Below are 25176 nucleotides of genomic sequence, written 5' to 3'. Positions count from 1 at the left end.
ACGATAGTTCCATTAGATGAATTTTCTTCAGACTAAAAAGCGCTTCGACGTATTCATCGGCGAGAAAAAAGAACTCGGGAGACACTTGACTAGCAGTTTTCAGATAATAATTTAAGAAAATAAATAAATAGAGGCGCTCGGTATATCTTGCGAGATTAAAAGTCAATTACAAGGTAAATCGATAACGTCGCCGACAAACGGGACGCCAACGGAGAAACGAGAAAACGTCCTCTTTTACGACAACCACCGCCGTGGAATAATGCAACGCCACCCTGACGGAGTATTTTTCGTCTTTTATAAAAACATTGTATCACCTGGACTTACTCAACATTTGGGGAAGTGTATGGTGAAAAAGGAGTAGTCCTGACACGGATACGTTTCTTTTTCATCAATATTTAATTACTAGAGCTACCAAATGCGTTAAATTAATTTTCATAGATTAATACAAAGTACAAGTTTTTGCAATGTGTTTTAAGGGTTGGATCAGCGTTATTCTCGGATGGTGAATGAAAATGGTATAAATACACCCAGTGCAGGAAAATTTTGGATAATAAAATAATTCCCTCTTTTATAATCCAACTTTCGACAACGATATATGCTATCCTTGGATGGAATTTCCATCGATTACTGATAGACGGGGAAAATGGGGTTGGAAAAGGGGGTTAATGAGAGATAACACGGCGCCCTGGAAAGATGAGTCTCTCGATGAAGCCTCTGGATTCCAATGTTATGACGCTACTCGCTTGATGCGCAGACCGTGCATTGTTCGCGTCAATTTACCGCCACGATAATTACTCCGCTGTGTCCACGAGTGCGGGCACTTAATTACAGCCCTGATGACTGAATGAAAGTCCAGCCGACCAGCACTTTCTCCCATTCTTCCTTCCCTTTGATTCCCTCTTTTTTTCGCAATTCCGCGAGATTTCGACGCGCGTGCAATAATTAAGTAAATAAAATTGAATTCTGATCATCGTCTAAATCTACACCCCGACATGAGTTTGAGTGTTCTTTTTTTTTAATGCCTGGAAGGGAGGAACAATGAAAGCTATTGGAACTTCAGAGTGACGGGTGTGAGAATGATTTTCTTCTGTGTGGGGTTTGTTTCGAGAAACGATTAAGGGACGAACTCCAACTCGATCAAGGTTTAATCCGCCCTCTAATTGCAGACAGATCAAAGATGAACGGGCTCCCGTTTCTCGATTCGACTGGATGACTTCAGTATCGACTTCCCCGTGGAGCCGCCGGATCAACAATAGGTAACGTGTCAAAGACAACGATCTATTCGTCACGCATTACAAGATACGTCTCCAGGCTTATCACGTGATGGAAGCATGCATAAATTACACGCACCAGGTACACCTTGTGCCGTTTCGAGATGTGAACCGGATCCTTGATTCTGTCGGATCCACTCGTGCATCCCGCGTCTCCGAAAGCTGGTGTATAGAAATTGCAACTCAAACACTTCGCTATTGTACTACGAACATTATTGAGGGAGCATTTATACTTTTGGAGGCTCTAGGTGCAACACCATTATGAGGCCTCACAAATCTGTCAACAAACTTCTATAGCTACCCACGTTAAAGACCATTCTGGAATATCGTATAAAAAAGAGACGATTAAATTCGTCTTGTAAATAATAAATTGGGGGAATGGAAAAATATCCGAAGCCAGCTGCAACCCTTCCATTAGCACATTCAAATTCGCCACTCCCGTTCATTCTCGCCCGTTTTTCAAGCGACTGCATAAGTAATCGGAACCGAAAGTGGAACATCACTCGGCTTACGGAACACACTGCACCGGCACAGTGGTTCTATCCGAGAAAATGCGAACGTGCCATCGACAGAGAAGTTGCTGCTAGAATCGACATCTCGCGTACCGACGCGGTTCCCACTTCACCATTGAGATACACTCCGATTAATGGAGAAAATACCTTCCCGCATATGAAAACACAGACACCCCCCTCTTTTGAAATTTCATTAATATAATTTTTACTTAAAGTATGGCTGACACATTCTATCTAAAGATGGAATAAATGAAATACTTCATACGTAAAAATTTGGTTTCTCTATGTTTCTTCGAAATGAGAGAAATGAACCGAATATTTGGTAGCACTAGTAACTTAACTCAGCTAAAGGGAATTTGAAGCATATAAGTCACTAGGACGAATTAACCCACCTTGAAATTTTCTAACACTGCGTTTCTGGCGTTGATACACTTCCCCTTTCCTCATATTTTCGGAAATCATAAGTATTTCGAAAGAATTTCAATTTTAGAATTATACAAAGGTAGACTGCCAACCCAAAAATTCTGGTCTTAATAAATCCTTATGTGAAGTATACAAAAAAAAACTGTGTTTTGAAAAGGCGATAATTTTAAGAATTGATTTCACCCTTTCAGTATGTCTGTGTATGTACTATGAAACAAAAAGATTGTGTAAGTACGAGTCACTAAGTTTCATTGAAACGAGAAATTTCGAGTTGGCAGCTCCCCCTGTCACTTGAATCCTTAAGGGGTTAAAGAGTGGTAGGCAACACGTCGCAGTAACAGGGAGGGAAAGCGAGAAATCGCTTCACGGATAGGTGGTTGTCGGTTGGACGTTGTTGGAGGACGATAATATTTCCCCCGTGCTACGGACAGACCACGTTTCCTGTTAAGATAGGAACGACACGTACCAAAAGGGCGGATTCCCTCCTCTCCTGGCTGTGATTTTTCCGCGAGGGTGGCACGTGTGTCGCGCGATCCCCGCGACGAAAGTGATTTTTCTCAGAGCCGCGCGCTGCTTGCCATTTAGGGCGCGTTTCGAGCCGAAGTAGAAACGGCACGTGCGGGAAAATCGGACCTCGTCGAAGCAGCTGACACTCGATCCATTCCCACCCCTTTACCCATTCGCAGTGTCCGTTTCCGTCTCTTCCTTTCGACCTCTAGCAGTCGTCCACCGTTGACGAGAGAATCTCAGGAAACGTTAATCTGTCTTGTCAGTAATATCACGAGAAATATCTGATTATTCTTTCAGATATGTTCTCCGCCCTTTGTAATGTCACCCTGCAATTTGCTGCGACGCTGTCGATTTCAGAAACTGAAGGATCCGATGATTCCTCTTTTTCCAACATCAGTTATACTTCCTTCTTGCAATCCGCTTCCTCGTGGGGTTCGGCAAGCTGAAGATTTATTCCATCAAATCCCAAGAAAAAGAGGCAACGTCACGTCCGCTTCTCTTGACAGAGGTGAACGAACCTCCGAGCAATAGTGTTCTTGCTGTTCATTAATAGAAGAAATCTATTCGAATGCTTCTGTCGAGGGTCTAGCTGGAAAGTCGACAACAGCGGCCACAAGCTCATCAGACCCGCTTCCGACACCTCAGATTCCCCTCGGTGCCAACTTCCAGCGAGCCCATCGCGCTGGAAGTAATTCCCTTTCAACGCTTGGAATCGACTTCTCGAAAGCTCGACCCGCTATCTACCCCCGTTCGCGACGATAGCCGGCGCACGTACCGGAAGAACACTGTCCTCTTCTTGCCGCGGCTTCTTCTTCCACGTTTCCAGTTCGCTTGCCATGCACGATGCACACCCTTCCAACGAGCGCATAAAGAATAGCTACGGGTTCCTTTCGATATCAGCATTCTTCGGGGGTGTTTTCTGGACGAACGATAAAGTCGAGGGCGCTGGCTAACAAAGTGGTGCCTATCGGCATTCCTGTTAGAGTCCTCAGCAGCGGGACAACGAGGCTGGCGTGAGCGTGTTGCCACGCCGAGAGACCTCCCCATCTGCTGCATGATTTTAGCGGTCAGGTTTCACACTGATCCTGAATTCTTACTGTAGATGTAACTCGACTGAAGCAGTATGGAAGAACGAGGAGTCAAGCGAACGTATGTACGTGGGAAGTGTGTTGGAAGAACTGAGTCTAGTTTTCAAGGAGATGAAAGGCAACTCGCTAGAGTTTCCTGAATCCAAAGCCACCGCAATTGCGGTGTCTTTAAGCCCGTGCCGTCGCATTAAGCATCATCCAGGAGGTTATATTTCCGTGATAGAGGAGGGGGTCTGGAGGAAACGATTCCAAGGGGAATATCTCCATAGAAATAGTTTTGCACGAGATTGTAGGCTATTGGTTCCTTGTCATCCTCCTTCCACCCGTCGATTATCCCACCCGCGGCGTGTTCACCCAACGACTGCATAAGCGATCGAGGAACTGAAAGGCTCGGAGCGTTTTGCATGTGAAGTATGTAGTCTCGTCTCCGCTCTCATATCTCTAGTTCTTCACTTTGTCGGGGGCAGGAAGGCACGTATCAAGGGATCCGTGCCACCAATCCTCGCCTAGCCATCTTTATTTCGAAGCCACCTCTAACTAGTCGAAGGGTGCTTCCAGACGGGTAAAATGATCCCGTTCGTGCATCCACCAGCTCGCTGGCCATCTTCTCCCCTTTTCCTGCACCCCTTTCAGAAGCACTAAGTCCAGCCACTTTTCCTGCCTCTCCATACGCGATTCGAAGAAACGCGTCCTCCCTCTTCGGCTCCCCCTTTCAATGGACCAACACTTTGCTTCGTTCCTTGAGCGTTTGTTCGACGCTGAAGGAGCAGCCACTCGCCGCGACAAGGGGTCCGTTCTCGTTACCAGAGAAGATGGGGGCGTTCATTGTGACGATGCCAGCTTCGTTTGGCGAGTTTGTTTGGCACGCAAGGGCTTCTCGAAGACGGAGCCACTTGCAGCAGGACATCTCACTTTCGATCACTGTTTCGGCTTCCTTTTCGTCGATATCGAATGTCTTCTCCCCCTCGCCGTCGCTTCCCACATCCATTATCAGGAATATTCTGTTTGGAAGGCGGGAAATGAAACTGTTTCGGCGAAATGCGTTTTGGCTGTGCTCCCGGAGATATAATGTAACAGTTCCCCCCTTCAACTTTCGTCTGCTTCGTTCGTTTATGTTTACACCTTGCGAATAGTGGAAAGGCTTCGCATCCTAGGAAACTGCACTTGGTTTAGGCATCCCAGTGTTTGAGGTCCACAGGAAGCTGGAGAGAACCAGCAATCTTCAGTTCGATCAAGCAGACCGAAATCAGGTTTGGAAGACAGGATGGCTTCAGCAGCCCGCCGAACTTCCAACGATGACACTTTTCACGCGAACATCTCCAGTCGACTTTGATCGATCCCCGAAGACCAGGAATCGATATTTCCATCTCTTCTACCGCCAAACGTTCGACGCCCCTAGGTAGGACTTTCCCCCGCGAGCCCGCGAGTCGCTGGAATTTTCAGACTCGAGCGCGCGAATCGATAACGTAATTCTGCGCCGCCCGAAGAAAGGAAGACTCAGCTTTCGTTGGTCCTCCTTGTCAACAGATACGTTCTGCGCCCTTTCCCCCCCCCCCCAGAGTTTCCCTGAGATATTTGAAATCACTCTTTCGTCGGGACCTTCCCTCTTCGATCCCAGGAATCTCATACGAGAAATTAATACAGATCGTCGATGACGTTCTTTAGACACTAATATTGGTCAGTTTTCTTCATAGATTGTATACTTGGACACAAACTTAGATTTTCTCCAGTCAATGTGCCATATATTCTTCCCTTTTGATAACGAAGATCTTCAGAATGGAAGATCCACCATCCTGGTTATCCACTGGACGGCTAGTAACGGTTTCTTGCAGATGTCTTGATGAGCACGAGGCTTCCTGGCCGCACGTGTGCAGCAACATCTTCCGCTTTCTTCCTGCAGATGACGAATACTTCATTGGAATAATTATTTGGTAAATAAAAGCTGAACGTAGCCAAGGTACGACAGGTCTTCAACAGCCCCAACTTTCATCCACTCCCTGAGCATCATCCTGCCTCGACCAGTGATAGAACAAAGACAATCTCGCCGGGCCAAGTGTATCGGAGCTGTAATGGAGCAGCGGACACGTTGACGCGCGACGGGCCTTCTGATTGCTTGATTAAGCTCGTCACGCCGGCTGAAAGCACGTTCTCCTCTTTGTTTTCGTCGCGAGAGTCGAGGGTCTCGCGTCAAAGAGGAACACGCCCCCCCTTACACGAGCGCAGGGAGGAAGTTCGTACGGAGCAAAGCGACGAACTTTCTTCTTTTCACCTGCTGGGAGAGTGTGTCGTCGCTTTGATCGTCTTCTTCCCTTGGTTTACCCCTGGCTTCCACAAATTTCTTCGTCCCTGTTCCCCCCTCTCTGCCTTCTCATTTCACCTCCACCTCCGTCATTCTCGATGCCCGAGATAATATGCTCGAAGCTGGCACGCCGCGTGCCTCTTTCGTTCTGTCCCCCTTCGGGCGGTTCTCTTCTCTTGGGAAATAAAAAAAAAGTGCTCTGGCGGATCTGAAGTGGAGAACGAACGGAGGGCCCCGGGTTTTCAGCACGGCGCTCGTGGGTGCACGGAAATCGTCCCCTTTTTCCGGCTACGAGTGCTGCTTAACCACTTACGTGAAGTACCTTGAGAGCAGCACCAGCGCCAACGCTACCATTGTCGGCGCCCTGAAGACGCTGGCGTCGCTGCCGATCGCGCACACCTCCTCGGTGTACGGCTTGCAGTGCACCTGCAATCAAATCGGTTAATTCGATTATTAGCTGGATTTCGACCTTAAGCCGCAGTGTGGGACCTATACAGGGCAGGGCAGTTCAAGTTATTTACTATCCAGTAGAGATCCCTATTTCACGTGTATTTAAATACACGTGAATTTAGATACACGTGTATTTATAAATACACGTATATTAACGTATCCGTATTTTGATTCGTCTGATTTTTAATATCTATAGATATCCCAGAACTCTGAGGGATTGCGAAATTCATAAAAGAATTAATGTATTTAAATATATTTACTAGAATAATATGCGGAAAGTATGGTTTTACAAATTTTCAGATTGCAAGTAATAACACAATTATAAAATTAACAAGATTTATTTAATCGATTACCTATTTTGATACAAAAAATTAAGGCATTACTGGTAATAAGCGAGTTTCTTTTTAGGCGCAACGATAATCCTTAAAATTGAAAAACATCACTCGGTTTTATTACACTTATTGCTTAAGTGACCACCATTGCCCATTCTCCCGTAGTTAATGCCCAATTCTGATGAAAATAAACAAATACGTTGATACACGTGTATTTAAATACACGTGAAATAGTGCACGGGTACCCGTGTATTAAAAGCTATACGGATCGAGGTACGGATATATGTAATACACGTGTACCCGTGTACACGTGTCTTTTTGCTACACGTACCATACCGTGGTCTCTACTATCCAGAGTATGTATGAGAAAAATGAAAGGGAGCAAAGTTTGGCTACTTCACATTTGCAACGTAATCGACTGTATCGATTTTTTTAAATCTGTAATGACTTTCAAAGAACAATGCACGCTAAAGTTTAAAGCGACTTGAGGTAAAGAATTTATTTTGATTAGGAACGAGATCGAAAAATTTGGGAGCGTTTAGTAGTGACAGTTTTGAAAAAAATATATGCAAATAACTTTGATCCACGAATCATTACTGTCCAAATAATTCGCCGTTTACTGCGCATTCGTTGAATTTGGGTACACTGAGGTTACACGTAGGTATTTATCATGTGGTAACGGAAAATAATAAATACACGGAATAGTGCAGCCAATGGGGGATAGATTAAACAATAGCGATCAGACACGTTTCGATATTAATTACTAACATAAACGGTAGCCTCATAGAATTGTACGAAAATTTGACGTAACTAATAATAATCACCCTAGCATCGATGCAGTGTTTAATTATTAAAAGCAAATGCGTTATTTCCATTACTGAAACTAATAACCGCAAAGAACACCGAGAAGATTAATTTACAGACTTAAATCGATTGGATATTTTCTAAGTAGTATATGCCTTTAAATTCTTCGATCTTCTTATCTGACCCCCCTGTATACAGTACAATATTAATATGATCAGGCATATTTATCTTATTTTGCAAAGTGATATTGAAACAAGTCAGGGAAAGAAACAACTGCTTCTCTACAATCGAATGTTAGTCGCAGTAGTTAGTATACAATGCACACTTTTTACTAAACAAATATATTTTTTTAAAAGCTTACGATGAAAATAAACTTTGTGCCAAAGGACAAGGCTCAGTTCCCATTTATTTATTTCTAATTAAGTGAAAAAGAAATGCTTCGTTTTCGGCAGGAACGACTGCCTAGTACCTTCGAGCGATTTGAGGAACGCTGTAAAGCACTACATAACCGGACGTATCTCGTTACGGTAACAACAGTTCCTCCCCAAACGGGGAGTGGCAAATATTTACCCTCAAAAGCGAGCTCGCCATTCTGTCAAGGAACTCCTTTGTAAATTGAGCTGTGTCATCACCACATCGCCGGCGAACTGTATGATGCGAGCACGCCAAATACCCCTTGAAGCCACTGCAACAGACATGCACAACTCTTCTTTCATTACGTTCCACAAGTACGAATCATTTTCTACGCGCGAAGATCATTCCGCGTTTCCGCGACGTATTAGGCTAAAGGTCCTATTGCACGTGTCAGTGTGCAGGAGTAGGCGTTTGCCCCCTCCGCCCTGACACAGGAAAAAAAAATAATAAATTAGTCATTCGTCCAAAATTAAATTAAGTTATTACAAAATAAAAATAAATTAAATTCTGAAGTAATTCCGCATTGCGTACATACTTCTTTGTTTATCTAATTATACGTAAGATGTAATAACAAAATTTGATTCAATATTGCCTCTTCCTGAATGAAATTCTGGACTAAATGGAATGAATTCTGAACTCTACTATTAGTTGCGAGTAGACAACTTTCTGTTTATAATCCATCAACGATGCATACTTTATTTTCCCATATTTCCTACAATCCTTTTACATTCTTTCTACAAGATTTTCTATCGAACGACCAAATGGCAAACGCAGGAATTAGGATTATTTTACGCGATCCGAATACGATGGATTTTCTCCATTTAAAGTCTGAAACTACGGTGGGCTTGTCCGCGGGAGATAGAAAGTAGACTGATTTGAAGATGGATCTACAGGCTGTCGGTATAATACATGAGTCGTCCGTGGTGCCATAAATCGACGTCACAATGAGACACCCCTGTAATGCTGCCCTCCTTGGAATAAAAGTTCCCATCAGAGTTCCCGAATGCGTGGCGCGCGCCATTTATCAAAGTGTAACAGATTGAACAGGGCAGCCTCTATTGTTTAACCGTGCAATGCGAGGCGGACAGCGAGTCGAACAGTTTCGTCCCAATCGCCGTTTACAAACTATGCAGGGGTTGTCTCAAATAATGGCTATTCAGGTTCCAGATCAACCTGTAGTAATAAATTTTAATTTCAATGACTGAGATTGAGGAACCGTGCCAATTGTAGTATCAAGAAGATGAAATTCTATTTAAGAGGAAGATATAAAATTGAACTTTGCAGCGTAAAATGATAATAGTAAAGACAGTCGATTCCAAATTCGAAAAACACCATCTATAGAGCTATCATATGTATGATAACCACAAGCAACGAATCACAACAATTCGTATTAATATATGCACAATAATCTCCGTTAATGAACCCCCACTAATTTCCAAGCTATTCATATATTCCAATAATCCCCCACATTTGAGCAAACAAATATTTGTTGAGTACATACCCTAGTAACATTTATTGTTGGGATTTTGATGGCCAACTAATTCCCAACTTGGGGATACAGTGGGCCAACCAGAAATGCTACTAGGGGGTATACACCACCCGCGCGTACACTTCGATCCGCGAAAACTGAGGCTCCAATCCGCGGAACAGATTTTTTCAGTGGGGGAAAAAATGTAGATTAAAAATGAAAAGTCGTTACATCGTGTTCCGGAGTGATACACAAAATTTCGAACCCCGCCGTTCCATCGGGTACAGCGATTTTATACCTCAACATGGACACCTCTCTCTGCCGCAGCAATAACAATAGATAATATCACGATATAAAAAGGGGGTACGTAAAGAGTTTTATAGGTGGCGACTTGAAAAAGCTCGATGGGAATGCGCGGGGCTGTAAACCACCGCGATGTGTAGAAATAAATCGATATGTGGACAGGGGGAAAACAAAGAAAAAAAAAACATAAAGAATAATAATATTCGATGCGCGTCCACCCGCACAGCAGTAACGTGCTCGCAACTGTCGTTTTTCCGCGGAGTCCATTTTTTTGACGATCCCTCGTGTAAACACGAAACGAGAGAGGCAGCTTTTCACGGTGCCGGCCGCGCGCGGGACGTAATGTCATTAGCTTATCTCCGCTACGGTCTGTTGCAGCTTTTGAAATTATGCGCTAACCGGTAGAAAAGGGAGTAAGGCACAAAGAACAGTGGGAAAGAAGGAGGGAGGACAGGGGAGGATCGGAAATGGACATAGGGAAGAGAGGTAAGCAGAAAGGGGACAAAGAGAAAAAAGGACAGACATGGGAGAGAGAATGGGGGAGAGAGGAGGGATGTAGCCTGAAATGGAAAGGGGGATGATAACAGTGGAGGGGTGTTTACTAGCGGAGATAAGTCGAAATCATAGATAGGTAAAAATAATGTGGGGAGGTGGAGAAAAACATCAATGGGGGTTGAAAACGAGTAGAATCGGGAGAAGAACGGAAGAGTTGGAATGTAGACTGGAATAGAAAGGAAAAGGCGAGTAGGGGAGACCGGGGCTAGCTGACTAACGAGGTTAGTTGACTAATTCCCTTTAATTGTTGTATTATGGAATAAATTATGCTGCGATTCGCGATATTGAAGCATATGAATGACCAGCTTGCCATTTCATGTGTCACCGTGGCATAAACTTGCGTGTTCTATCGGTGAGAATGAAAAATCTAAAAAGGTCGGCGGGAAGTGAATATTTTTGTTTCGACTATTTATGAATTTTTGTTCACTAAGTATTGTATGATGTTTTTTTTTTCATGAATATTTTGTGGAAACGTGATATATAATTTAGGGTATTTTATCCGGTGCGTGGAAGTTTTGTACGTACAACCCTTAAGCATAGGAATACCACTAAAAATTGCACTTTTTATCCTTGAGATGCAGTCGAGGCAAAGAGTTTAGCTGCTCAAATTCACTTCCCCCAACACAAATCCCTCTGAACTCATCCCTACCAGTTTTACACCCTATCCTCCATTGAAACTCTCAGGCCTTCCAAATAGACCACAACAAACAAGTAAAAAATAATTACAGTATCTAACATCATGATACTTAATAATAAAAAAAAATAACACGGTGAAGGAGTGAAAAAAAATATAAAAAAATTGTTGGTCGTAGAATATATATTTATGTCTTTCGTATACTATATTGATTGAACTGTGACAGCGTATATATACGCCTTTCGCAGGCAAAGGGTTAAAACGGAAAAGTAAATGTCAAGTCAAGTAACCCCATCATATTTGTCAACTAACCCCACAGCCGGGGTTTGTTGACTTATTCGCCTCACTACTCTAAACATAATAAAAACTACGACCCAGACTCAATTAAAACAATTTTAAAATTTAATCCTGTATACCTAATGAAATTTGTAAACTTTTGGTGCGCAACAAGTCAACAATACACCACCGGTCTATTTATAAAAATTAGAAATGTTAAAAATTAGTCAACTAGCCCCGGTCTCCCCTACTTACTGGAGTGACGACAACAGGAGAGAACTACAGTGAAACATGAAAATAGAAGAGAAATGGAAAAGGGGGGTAGAAAGATAGTCGCGAAGTGAGGAAAAAGGGCCAACATAGAAGTGAGACAAAAACAAGAGGGTGGGGAAAAATCGATTCGATGTTAGGGAAGAAATACGCGTGGCGATAAAAATAGAGGCGAAAACAATAGAGGAAGTGAAAGCTGGCGCATGTAAAGCACGGATGAGTGTGAAAAGAGGAATGGGAGGAAAAAACAATTACAACCGCAGGGAAATAAAATGGAAACGTAATAAAACAGACAGAGGCAGAAGTCACAGGCGAGAAAAAAACGGGGCAGGAACAGTGGTGGGAAATATGAAGCGAGGGAAGAGAGAAACGGGATGCGGAGGGAGAAAGGGGGAAAAAATCGGCGTGCAAAGGGGAGACAGGAGAAAGTGAGTGTAGAGGGAGAGTGGCAAAGGCTGAGCACGCGAACGGAGCAGGGGGGAAAAAGGCTTCAAACACATCCGCCGTGTATGAACACGACTCACTCTTAACACTCTTACCTCGTAAATTCAATTGCACCCTCCTCCGGCTGTACGCGCTCTTTTTATATTAAATCTTTGTACACGTCCTATTGCGTTTAATGTGCTTAATGGAATAACTCGGTCAAAGAAAATGCTTTCAAGCTCCTGGCCGGCCAGCTTTCATTCCTTTAATTCACGACGCGTTAAAAACAGATGGGTGCGTTGAAATAGCGCCGGGTTAAATGACCATTACCGAACCACGTACGATCTCAACGTTAAGGCGACTGTTTGGCCTGTACGCTGTTTTACTAATATCTACCTATAAGCACTGACTTCTCAAGCAGAGTACCTTGCAGGGATATAGTTACGTAAAAGCGGAAGAGGGTCAAATGAGGGGACAGGGTGTCTTACTGACAAATCACGAACGCGGAGGAAGCAGTAAGAATTCATAGAACTACGAGAGACCAATAACACTGACTTTTTCTCGAAATACCTTTCACAAAGAAAGGACAGTGATGGAAGACGTTTTAACCGTACCTTAATTAAAAATCCCCATGCCTTCAAACTCGGAAATTAATTGCCAGAAGGTGAGTGATGAGAGAATTTTTTATGCGCGATATAACGATGACCTAAAAACATGAGGGGGACAATGTGGGTAGCACCCTTGAATGCGTGACATAAAGTCTCTAAGTAAACACTCTAGAATGTATTTTCGGTATACTTTTTTGGATATTGCTGCTCCGAGGTTCTGGGGTCTGTAGAAATATTACTAAACAAGTGCAACACATTTGGTGATTCGTACCCCTAGGGATAACGCTTTTGCACGCCACTTGACGGGGTCCCAGATTAGTCGTATCTCTGCCAAGCACGGTACCTTGAGTCTTAATAATTCAGTCTAATATAGTTAAAACTTAAAAGCCCTGATTTATGCTTATAATCTCTGTCAAGAAATGAAAGTTCATACTGGGTATGGGGGTTATTACCAAGGGATTGGAATCGGGACGAATGTATTTCTCTACTCACCATTACCCCTATATACCTACAAGTTAACTTTACCTGCCAGGGGAGTACGACTGAAATAATCCCCCTGTAAATTCTCCACGCAGAAGCGGAGAAGCTGTTTCAGCTAACGAAATGTCTGCTGGATAGGATTATTGAAAAACCAATTTTTATTACAGAAGAGTGTACTCTAGAAACTATTTAATGTTTCCTGCAGAGTTCCTAGCGAATCTATTAGTGCACACGGATAAGTATAGTTACCACGAGCGGTATTTTAAACAGCGGATGCAGTCGAGATTCATATTAACAAAAGTCAAGGTCTTCCTACAAGTTTATTCTACTATGCCATCCGCAGAGGTGCATTAATATTAATTGCGATATGCGTACGATCACAGCCGCATGTGACAAGAGTGCAACAGAAAAGGAATGCGTCATGGTAAGGTGACAGGAAGTATTGCAGTCATATCAGACATGTTTGATGTAAAGGGCAATCTGTTATGAAATATTTCCTTCCGTCAACGATTTCCGGCATCTGCATACCGATACACGAGCCACGGGAATTTTGTCGAACTTTTTCAACGCCATATAAATGTAGTGCCATAGAAATGCAAACTCCATTTAACCATTATTTTCAGTTGGGAAAAATTACCAGAATAAATTAATTGAAGTACAGACGAACTGCTCAATTCCTGAACTCTGGCTGGGTGAAAAATATTGTACACGTTAATAAGTTTCTCGGTATTGAATAATCATCATATATGGAATAATGTCATAAAAATTGTCATAAAATATCAAATTTACAAAACCTTGTGGAATTATAGAAAATCAGATGCTACGATAATTCTCAACTGCCTCAATTTATCGTATTGAGTATACTCAAGTGACTGTTATAAAGATGGCAGAGGAAGAATAAGATCCCAACTTTGGTCTTGCATGTTAGAAAATTCCAGCCGCGACGTGGATGGATGGCGGAGTCTTGAAACTTGCTTTTCAAGACGAAAGTCTCATCAGGATCTTTTAACCTCGAAGGCAAGACTAAAGGGAAAAGGAAGAGGCGCGTGTCGCGAGAAGAATTTCCATCAATTTTAAATTCTTCAATGATCCTGCCAAGTCTTGAATAAAAATGTAATTCGCCAAGCAGAAAAGCAGTATACTTATTACTTCTGAAAATAATGTTAGAGAAGTAAAAATACACAATAAATTTGGATTATCAATTCCTTGTACTTTCCATATATATTCCCTTTGAATAAGAATTAATTTCCGGGATCAGTTTCTTTAAACAACATTTTCTCTGAATAATTACTGAAATAATATTTCTAAGCTTCCGTAAAATTGATAAATATAGTGATAATTATAGTAATTTTATTATCCAAGAATTCTTTGAAGACGTAACTTTGTTCGAATAGATTCTTTTATCTACTGCATCCTATTGTCGCAGCACTGTTTCAGTTCACTCGAGTCGAATTGCATTAATCGCAATGATTCTGCGGAAATCGAGCACACTCCGCATTATTCATATCTACTTAATTCTCCGCGGCAGAGTTTCTCGGCCGGGAAATTACTCTCGCTTTAACAAGTTACAGAAAAATCCACGGAGGATTGTGATTTTTCGCTCACCAGCAGAGGGACTTGAAAGAATCGCTTGAGGCTTCGGTGATGTTTTTTCTCTCGATCTCCTGGGTGGTTTTCTGGTACTTCTTGTAGCAGAGCTCGTATTCGGGCTGCACCTCCTGCATGCAAGGCGCGTGTTTCAGGAATTCTGTAAACAAAACAAAACACCAGCTGATGAACTGGGGGTGCAAAAAATACAAAAAATAATCCCTCTTTTCCGTAAATGTCAGGGACACTGATATACGACTTTAAGTTTCAAGTCAATTCTTTTGTTAAAACATAACATGTTTCCAGTTTAAGGTGCCCTAACGGTTTCAAGTCGGAGAGTACTAAATAATAGAAGACTACTACTATTTTGGCGGACACTTCAATGACCATAATGATTTTAACAAACGAGTGGCGCGTGTGAAAATTTCATAGGGGTTAATGACCAGACGTATTCAAGGGCGGAATGCTCCTGATACAAAGTACAAAGGATTGGTCCAATTCTTAGTAGAATTAGTGAAGTTTCAATGAGGTCTGCTTCAAGCCCAAATGAGTTCTGTTAAAGTTCCGAGTGCTGAGGGGTTCTGTATGCTTTCTTATGGAGTTCCACTTAGTCCTAATCTAGGTTGTAGCGTTAAACCTTCGCCGAACGGCCATCTCCCTTGAAACCTAGACGTGCTTTAGGAGCTGCAAACGTATACGGCGCCAACAGATATACTCCAGGGAATCCCCTAAATTATTGCGCGTACCCCTAATTTTAGGAGAATAAAGTGATGCGACCGAGTGTGGTATCCAAGTAGACTCGCGGTCGATTTTTTGCAGAACATTAATTAAAGAAAAACTAGACACGTATTTTTCGTTCTTACCGACGAACAGACGAACGAGATGAAACACACCTAACGAGATATCCTTTCTAAAATTAATTCTAGACAGTTAATTTGCCCAGAGTTGTTCCATTTTAAATGTAGAAGCATACTGCACCAGAATACATAATAGAAATAAAATAAAATAATGACACTAAAATCACAAACCTGCCCTACCCTCGATACCCAATTACGGAGCGACCATTTCAATGACGAACACGTCGTTCATTCAACGTTACATTATTAATTTCACGGTGCTCCGGCAATTCTCTGCATCGCTCACACGCGGCATCGAGTTCGATCGAAAGCTAAAGGTGGGATTCCACTGAGGCAATTTTTGGCAACATCGTCGCATCGTTTTTTCACATGCAACACATGCAATCACTGGCACACTCATCGTTTACACACCTTTTAGTCAAACATAATAACACTAGTAATAGGCTCCAAATGTAAAAGCGAGTGGACCAACCATTTCTGAAGTCGATTACCAATATTGACCCTCGGCAAAGGGAACATTCGCGCCCGCGAAGTCGCTTATAGATGCTTGGCCGTTGGTGAATCGATTCTCGATGACCACGCAACGATTAAAAGCGAGAGACTTAACTCGGACGCGCGAAAGCGGCCACGCGCGTGAACAGCGTATAAACTCGTTGCCCCGGTTCGATGATATCGATAATCGGGCTCATTACGCCCCGCGTTGCCTAGTAGCGCTCTTAACGAGGGACTAATCGCGTAACCGATTTCCAGATGTATAGACCGATCGGCCGATGCAACCATGGACCAATGCAGCTCGATGATCGCTTCACTCAATGACGAATTCCACGCCCTCCCACGCGCCGAAAGGGGTATGTACGTATATCCATAATCCATATGGCGCGTTGTTCTGGGAATTTTTAATTCTTCTCACGTACTTACTTGGGCTTCAAGGAAGTACAGAAAAATTATCAATTATCTCGCGTGTTTGTGAAATTATTGGCGAAGCCATAATCTCCCCCGATTCAACGTACCAAATTTCCATAATTTCGTTATTTTGTTGAATTCTGGTATAAAATCGTGCAAGAGCAATTTCGAAATATTAAGCATCGAATAAACGGAATTTGAAATCGGCGATATCGATTTTCTTGGCGTTCTAAATTCGAAATGAGAATGCACAACTCAATCGAGGAACATTGATGCGGAAGAGGGTAAGTGGAAACGCGAGTACTGGATGGAGGAATACGTATCACCATAAATATTCCAGGATTTTGAGAAATCCCTGTGTAATTGAGTAGATAAATGAACGTCACTCGCAAGGATGCGCTGCTCAGTTCGCCAAGAGTGCGCGCGTTCAATTCGGAACGGCAGAGTGGAGGAAACGTGGCGGAACGAAAATACAAAATTCCGTAAAGTGTGGCGGATTAACCGTTCCGCGGAGGAACAGGCTGCAATTCAGCTGTCAGATTGGGAAGCCACGGAAGATGCATTTCGCACGATTATTGCAGCGAATTTCGCGGTATGTCTGTGGCCTCGTGCATAATCTGTCGGGGCTAAATCCATCGGCCATTACAGTCAATAATGTATTCAGCACTCTGGAGATTACAGGTACTATATCGACAATCTACTGGCCTTTAGTGTTCAAGAATTCCTACTGCAAGTCCTCTCGCTATGGCATATATTGTATAAGCTGGGTAGTCGCATAAACGTATTTTTAGTCGCACTGTAACATACAGGGTGTCCCACTAAGGAGTGGACAGCGCGATATCTCTTAAAGTATTGTCGATAAAAATATAAAAAAAATAGGGAATTGCATGGTTCGAGGGGGCCCATTTATTAGCGCGAACGAATTTTGTTTCCGATTATTATTTTAAAAGATACGATGGTCAAGTTCGGTTTTTCAAATGGAACTATTTTTTTTGAAGACCTGAGTTGATAGTTCGTTCCAAGACAAATTCAATAAGCTTTAATGTATACACTTTATTTCCACTGGTTTTTAAGATATTGCGCTTGCAAATTTACTGATTTTCACTGCAAGAAACCCCTCTGGAATGGCAAAAACCGGGGGCGGTCTTACTGGCGCCACGGGTGGCACTGCCTGTTGAAATGGATACTTACCTGTCAAAGGTCTACGCCAGAAATGGCAGGCCCAAAGGCTGGACAATTCTTTTCTTTTGACACAATCTGCTCCCTATGGTTGAAATTTAGTCTAGCAACTTTCACTCCTCCTAACCTAACCAATCCAACTTGCATCCCTCCCAAAAGAACCGGCCATCCGAGCGTAGAAGCAAGTGCGAAATAAAAGTAACGATGCGCTTCTCGATACCGCAGATGTACCACCCTAGGTAGCATTTCTGACGGAAAAGAATTGTCCAGCTTTTGGGCCTGCGAACCCTGTCGTAGACCATTGGCAGGTAGGTATCAGTTTCAACAGGCAATGCCACCCGTAGCGCCAGTAAGACCGACCCCGGTCCTTCCTATTCCAGAGGGTTTTCTTCCAGTGAAAATCAGTAATTTTGCAAGCGCAATATCTTAAAAACCAGTGGAAATAAAGTGTATACATTAAAGCTTATTGAATTTGTCTTGGAACGCACTATCAACTCAGGTGTTCAAAAAAAATAGTTCCATTTGAAAAACCGAACTTGACCATCGTATCTTTTAAAATAATAATCGAAAACAAAATTCGTTCGCGCTAATAAATGGGCCCCCTCGAACCATGCAATTCCCTATTTTTTTTATATTTTTATCGACAATACTTTAAGAGATATCGCGCTGTCCACTCCTTAGTGGGACACCCTGTATAGGTAATGTAGTTGCATAATACGCGGTGCCAACCCCTTGTGCTTTTCTTTAAGTAGTAATTAGTATTTAATGCTAAAGTAGTAGTTTAGTATTAAATACAAAACTTTGGTATAGGAGAAATGCGCAATAAGGGATGAAGAATACAAAATGAATAGGAATATGAAAAGAAATGGAATGGGAGGGTAAATGGACGGAAGAGTTGCAAAAGTGGAGGGAGAAAAAGGGAGTAGGAATAGAATAAGTCATAAAATAAGCTAAATAGAAACTAGGTATGCGAGAGATAGAGAGAGAGGGAGAGTGGGGATGTTAGAGTAAATTTTGTAATAGAAATTAAAATGGAAGAGTGTAAGCAGTAGATGTAAGTTCAACAGGTAAGGGATGTACGTAGTGATAATTCATTGAATTCTACGAATCTCGAATCCTTCCACTTTCATAAGATTTAACGACTTCAGTGTGTAGGTAACTCCAATTTAAATTTTGGAAAACCTAAGAAGTACATATGTATATTGTACACTTGAGATGCACAAGTTTGATATTGGTAAAATTAAACAGGTATCATAAGCTGAATGGGAAAGGGAGATTTAACTGATAGCGAAACGACTAACGCTGATTCGATTTAAATAATGACTAGATTGTCATATTTATGGCAGTGATTAGGCAAACTGTCTGTACAGTAATGGGAATTTTTGAATATAAAATAAATTATTAAATGTTGACTACAAATCACTAGAAACAGTTTTGTATTTTTAATCTCACATTAATTTGCAACAATTTATGAGGATAAGAATAATAAAGGCTTCTAAAAATGTTGAACGACGAAAGTAGTCAAGAGTAAAATAATAATTCCATGATGATCTTACACAATTAATTTACGTCATATTGTGTATTGTATTCATCCCTTCGGGAATAGAAAGTAAATTGCCACAGATGGAACAGATAATGCATTTCCATCGATTGAAGATGGATAAGAATGTTACAGAGATAAATCAAATGGTTTAGAAAAATCCAATTACGTGTAGCAGTATTTTTTCACAAAGCACGATATGGTTCTCTTTCAGACGAGATCGAACTGACGTTTTTACATATCCAAATTCTTATAATTACTTTACTCATATAAGAAATTTAAAGAAAAGAAGAGTTTGATTTGCCCCAATTATTTTAAAATTTTGAAACATTATTATACGTCACAAAAAAGTATAAATTCTTCACAAAGATATCGAGAAGTAAAACTGGATTAATTTCGGAATATTCTCGCTATACATAGCCACCGACTGACCACTCTTCGTGAATTTATAATTGCTCACGAATTCGGAGTTTTAATTCGACGTATATATCTCCAGGCTAAAGTAAGACGCCTTGCATACTGCAGGATTAATCCTGTCAACCGAAATACAAGGCATTCTCACGACCTCCGAGGCTAGGTCAACAGATTTGGGGATATCGAAAGGCCAACAGGGGTGAACCACAATGAATTTGGCTGAATAATGCAAATATGCACTTTCGACATTACAGAAATATCATAGCTGCGTCCGTCTTTTTAGATTCTCAGTCCATTTGAGACGCGTTTCCACCACTTCGAGTAAATACCGTCAATGCCCGAATTCAATTATTCAGAGTTCAAACGGCTGCCTATAAAAATACCGGAATCCAGATGCAGAACTGAAACGCGGGCTGCGGTTTAAAAAAAGATATTCCATTCGATAACGAGTCGCCTGCAATAAAATTCATTGCATCGCGATCAAATCAAGACATTGATTGGCGAGAAACTGAACAAACGAATCTCGCCACGTTATAACGAGGCTAAACGTGATAAAAAGAAGCTGGAATCTAAAGACAGTAGTAAACTTCACCTACTTGTTAACATGATATCCGCCATTTAAGCGTGACATTGCAAGTTTCCAAGAGAAGGAAGGTAAACGAGTGAATTATGCAATTGTGAATTTGATTCTTTCATTATCGTGAGCTGTTAATCAAGCTTCTACCTTAATACGACTTAAACTTAATTAAAAGCTTGTCGAAATTCAATGTATCCAGAACTAGACTTTAACTCCTTTCTAAGACCAAAATCCAGTTTTGTTCCAAGTTGCTGTTACAGCAACCAAACCGTCTTCTACTGAATCGAGAACATCCTGTATTATCTCGTATAACTGAGCCTCAAACTTATTAACTGACTTAACTAACTTCTTGGCTAGAATTCTGAGAATCCGCCAGGATTTCTTGTATGATACCTCAACCTACCTATGTGTTTGCAATGTACATGGGTACTTAAAGCAGCTTTTCTTTAACCTGTCAACTGGTCTTACCCGTAACCAACTTAACTCATTTTATTTTACTAGAAATGCTCGCTGTACATTTTAAAATGTGTATTCAAGTATGACAAAAACGGAGTTTTCTCGATATGATACATTACTATATATTCCCCATTGCAAAAGTGTAATTACTAAAGTTTCAAAAAGCATTAAATGGTCTAACTCTAAGGGAAGTCATTTTATGATGACGAGTTAACTCGTCTTACTCAAAGGGAAGTTATTTTATGATGACGAATTAACTCGTCTTACTCAAAGGGAAGTTATTTTATGATGACGAGTTAACTCGTCTTACTCGAAGAGAAGTGATTTTATGATGACGAGTTAACTCGTCTTACTCGAGGGGAAGTCATTTTATATGATGACCAGTTAACTCGTCTTACTCAAAGGGAAGTTATTTTATGATGACGAGTTAACTCGTCTTACTCGAAGGGAGGTCATTTTATGACGACGAGTTAACTCGTCTTACTCGAAGGGATGTCATTTCCTGATGACGAGTTAACTCGCCTAACTCGAATAGAAAGTATTTTCAGACGACGAGTTAACTCGTCATCGCGAAATACCTTTAGGCTCGAATTCTTACAATCATCTCTCAGCAATGTGAAATAGAGGAATACGATTGTTCGACTTACTGTCTTGATAAGGGCCCTCTTGACAGAGTTCCATGACCACTTTGTTGGTGCCAGCGTACAGAGAGTTGAAGTGCTCCCGCTGCTTCTCCTGCATGCAGTCGAACGTGTACGTCTGGATGCACTTCATGCCAGCCTCGAAGTTCCTGCAAGAAGAAGAAATAATACTTGATACGAGCCTCAGGACACAATGCTAATTGGAATCTGGAATGGCACGAGCGCCAGAAACGAGGAGACTTCGGAGATTTAATATAACGACAAGGGACGGAAGACGTTCCACGTGAATCCGTTTTCAACGAGAGCCAGAGGATAGAAATTGTTCTGCAGGACGAGGAAACGGTTTCGGCTTGCCGATTGCGGCTCCGTCATCTTCGTCCAAGGAAAGAATATCGCATAATGGGCTCACAAGTTTCCTGGTTTTCACGACATCTAATTGTGGTAACGAGCTCCACCACCGAGAACCCTTCAACCTCGAAGATTGGTCGAATTGTAACCGCGCGAAACAACGGTCGTTAAGAAAACTTCTGTGTTTAGGACTGTTTCCTGTATCGTTGCTTGAAATCGGAACACCGAAGTCGCGTTTCTTCACTCTATCACTAATTATGACTTGTATCGTTAGAACTGGGTGAAATTTATTCAGAGCATTTGATTAACTGTATTGTAACGATTTAGACGGAAGACGACGTTGAAGTGGAACACTTTTCTGCTGTTAAGATTTTGAAATATATTTTGTAGAATAATATAGAAGTAAAAATAAAAATCATTGCTATACATGGCAAGTAAAAAAGAATTTCCCATAATTTGCTGGTGTATTATTATATCTCAAAACTAAAAAGACGATATACTTGAACAAGCCTTCGAATTATCGCAATATTTCTGGTTCTTGATTAAAGGGAAAATCTCAGCAAAAGATCAGAGAAAGTTTTTAATAACGATACAAACTATCCACTCCACATTTTATCGAAATCCGCTGTTGCACACCGATTGCTCCTACCCACTTCGAACTTTAAATTGCATTTCTTAGTACTTTCGTATCTATTAAATAGCATTTTCTTCTCCCGGAAGGTGTAGTAACTATCGTAGGAAGAAATCGATCGCTTTCAAGTAATCTAAAGTACTACGGCAGGCGATTATTTGAAACTGCACCATCTGAGAATCTAGTTTCTCCGCGAGAATTCCAGTGTCTCCCATACCAGAGGCAACAAAAACATTGCAATTATCTAAGTTCTGGTAACACCTATTAGCACCCACTTTACATAACCACGTTACAAAAAAATAAAAGAATCTGCATCACAGCTGTGTAAATATTAACTATAAAAATATTGACGTTCACATAGGGTCAGTGGCGTAACTACTCAAAAAACATTGTCGACTAAAAAAAGAAGGGTCGTTAAAAGTCAGACCACGATAGAATTTTACAAATATTTTCAATGAGATAAACAAATGCACTGGCAGTGCTAAATAGGGGGAGGGGGGAGAGTGGTCGATGATGAAAGAAGTTAACAAAACTTCCCAGACTTTTAGATTTCACAAAAGCAGGCCAGTAATCCCGCGGTGGCGTGAGTAAAACGAATCCAGGCGCTTTCTCACAGCTCGAACCGCAATTGAAATTTGAAATTTTAATGCGAAAAGCTGCAGTGGGCTGTACTTGGGCCGCCTTTTATTCGTACGGTCGCTCGAAGCCTGATTACGGAGACTCAACACGCGAAATAATGCATCATGATAAACTAATAACAACGCTTTGAGAGGTTTTAACATGGGGTTTACATGATGTACTGTGGTGCCGTGCATCGTTAGAAATTCGAGCAATATTCTCCTCATACTACAGTAATATTCTTCTCACGCTACATTTCCTTCATTTTCTCCTTTCGATCCTACCCTCTGCCAACTTCCGCCCTGCACCTCGTCAGTAGTATTGCAGCATAATTGCAGAACCAGTAATTTAACTGATCTACAAATTATGAATTCATTCATTTCCACAGGATCCAATAATACTACTACGGAACTACAATTTTTCAAGAACAATTTTTTACAGTTTTCGTATAAATTTATATTAACTACTTTTAGCACAGTGTCTTAAGAGGCTATTTAAAAAAAATGAATGGAAAAGCATGCATAGATTGTAGTATAATAATTAATTTTCTGGACCCCTCACAAAAAATAGGTCGCTGGCGGAATGTGTGACTTTGGAACGGCAGCTCTGAAATCAAATTTGAATCCTTTTTTATAAACTATATGCGTGTAGTTTCCGTTACACGATATTTTAACGAAATTATTTTGGTAAAAATGGTGCGCCTTAGAAGAAAAAGTTTCGAAAATCCGCAATAAAAGATGAACAGTTTCTTGACCGTAATTAAAAAAATTTGTTTCCGATCAAAAAATCCATACGTGCAATGGAAACTACACTCATTTAGTTCGTGCAAAAAGAAAATTAAATTTGATCTCAGAGCTACTGTTCCCTACTAACATACCCCGCCAGCAACTATGTTTTTGTGAGGGGTCTAAAAGATTAATTAATACATTAAAATTTATGCATGTTTGTCTATTATTTTTTTTTATAATCCCTTAAGACATTGTACTAAAAGTAGATAATACAAATTTTATATGAAACCTGTAAAATATTCCTGAAAAAATTCTTTTAAAAAACGCTTAATTTTGCGGAGAGCAAAGTGTTAATCCTACTTTCCCATTTTCCACGCGTATAGGCGATGCTACGACCGGCCAATATGGTCACTTAAAAAATTAACCTATTAGAAATGCTGCTCGACATCAAACAATCTCAGGGAAAATACTCGAAACCTAATACCAGCCCTAAATTCCTCCCCGTTCCGTTTATTTCCCGCCGTTTCGAGATTACTATTCTCGAGTCTCGGTCCCGCGGAAAGGAGAGGGTGGAGGGGTGGAAATCGCGGCGAAATTTCCAGCAGCCACTGGGAAATTTATGGTTTTCCGAAACAGCCCCGCGCGACTCCGAAAATCACGCGCGATCGTACATTCGAGCGTTTTACGTACACGTGAGCACGTTATCTTTCCACCGTCCGATTTCGCCGGGGTTCCCAAAATTCGCTGCACATTACTCGAACACTTGTATTGGTCTCCTTCCGACCCGGGGGCGAATCCGATATATTCGGGTAAAAGCTCCCGCGATTCTAAACGACGCCGTTCGAATCTTGGCAGAAAATCGTCTGTCTTGCACCGGCTTATTTTGCGCGAGTAATATCGCTTTCTACGTTTTTAACATTACTTCTATTACTCGGAAAAAGTAGAGACGTTATTCGGGGATTGTTTCTGCATTTAACTCGCTGTATTCTGTTAAATGTGCCGGTGATTATGAAAGTGGTGTAAGTCAACAGACCCGAAAAATTCAGATTTCTCTTATTTTATGTAACATCTATGAATTTATAATTCAATATTACCAAAGAATTGTTGCAAATTAGCCGTGAAGTAAGTATAGTGTCTCTTTCATAATGACCTGCGACAGTTTCACGTCCATTTCAATAGTGGCGCAGATAAGTAATTTGTGAGAAAGGAAATAATTACATATTTTTGTGTTATACATTAACCTTAGATGTGGGGCAAGAAAATAAAGAAAAACGCGAAGTATACTTAATTATGCCCTCAATATGAAAAAATTAGGAGAGATCGTGGTAAAGACTACATTACCCAAAAATGGGAAACTCGTTAGTGGCAAGGTATTTGAAAATAAAAATTGCTTTCCTTCGAAAAAATGTTTGAAGTTTTTAAATTGTGAACATCGAAAAACTACGTTTGGGCACTTTCGGAATTTGGGAGACATTTTGCTGAATAATGGATAAATATTTAGTAATACCTCCAAACGCAACAGTCTAAATATCTCGACTTACAGCACTTTCAAAATCACCGGCACAAATCTCTGAGAC

The 25176-nt window shown here is 41.3% G+C and overlaps 1 protein-coding gene across 1 annotated transcript in view; it reads right to left on the bottom strand.

The window, feature by feature from the left end:
* Window positions 1–1042: 1042 nt before the first annotated feature.
* LOC143370282 (uncharacterized) overlaps window positions 1043–25176 on the bottom strand; it is a 61254-nt gene continuing 37120 nt past the window's right edge. Inside the window, exons 3-6 of the mRNA XM_076815208.1 lie at window positions 21281–21423; window positions 14726–14867; window positions 8260–8374; window positions 1043–6529 (exon numbers count right to left, since the gene is read on the bottom strand). Of these exons, the coding sequence (XP_076671323.1) occupies window positions 6413–6529; window positions 8260–8374; window positions 14726–14867; window positions 21281–21423 (517 nt within the window). The 3' untranslated portion in view covers window positions 1043–6412. The remainder of the gene's footprint in view (window positions 6530–8259; window positions 8375–14725; window positions 14868–21280; window positions 21424–25176) is intronic.

The sequence above is a fragment of the Andrena cerasifolii genome, chromosome 1, assembly GCF_050908995.1.
Source record: "Andrena cerasifolii isolate SP2316 chromosome 1, iyAndCera1_principal, whole genome shotgun sequence".
In the NCBI taxonomy this organism is placed as follows: domain Eukaryota; kingdom Metazoa; phylum Arthropoda; class Insecta; order Hymenoptera; family Andrenidae; genus Andrena; species Andrena cerasifolii.
This window is presented reverse-complemented; position numbering and strand designations above follow the sequence as displayed.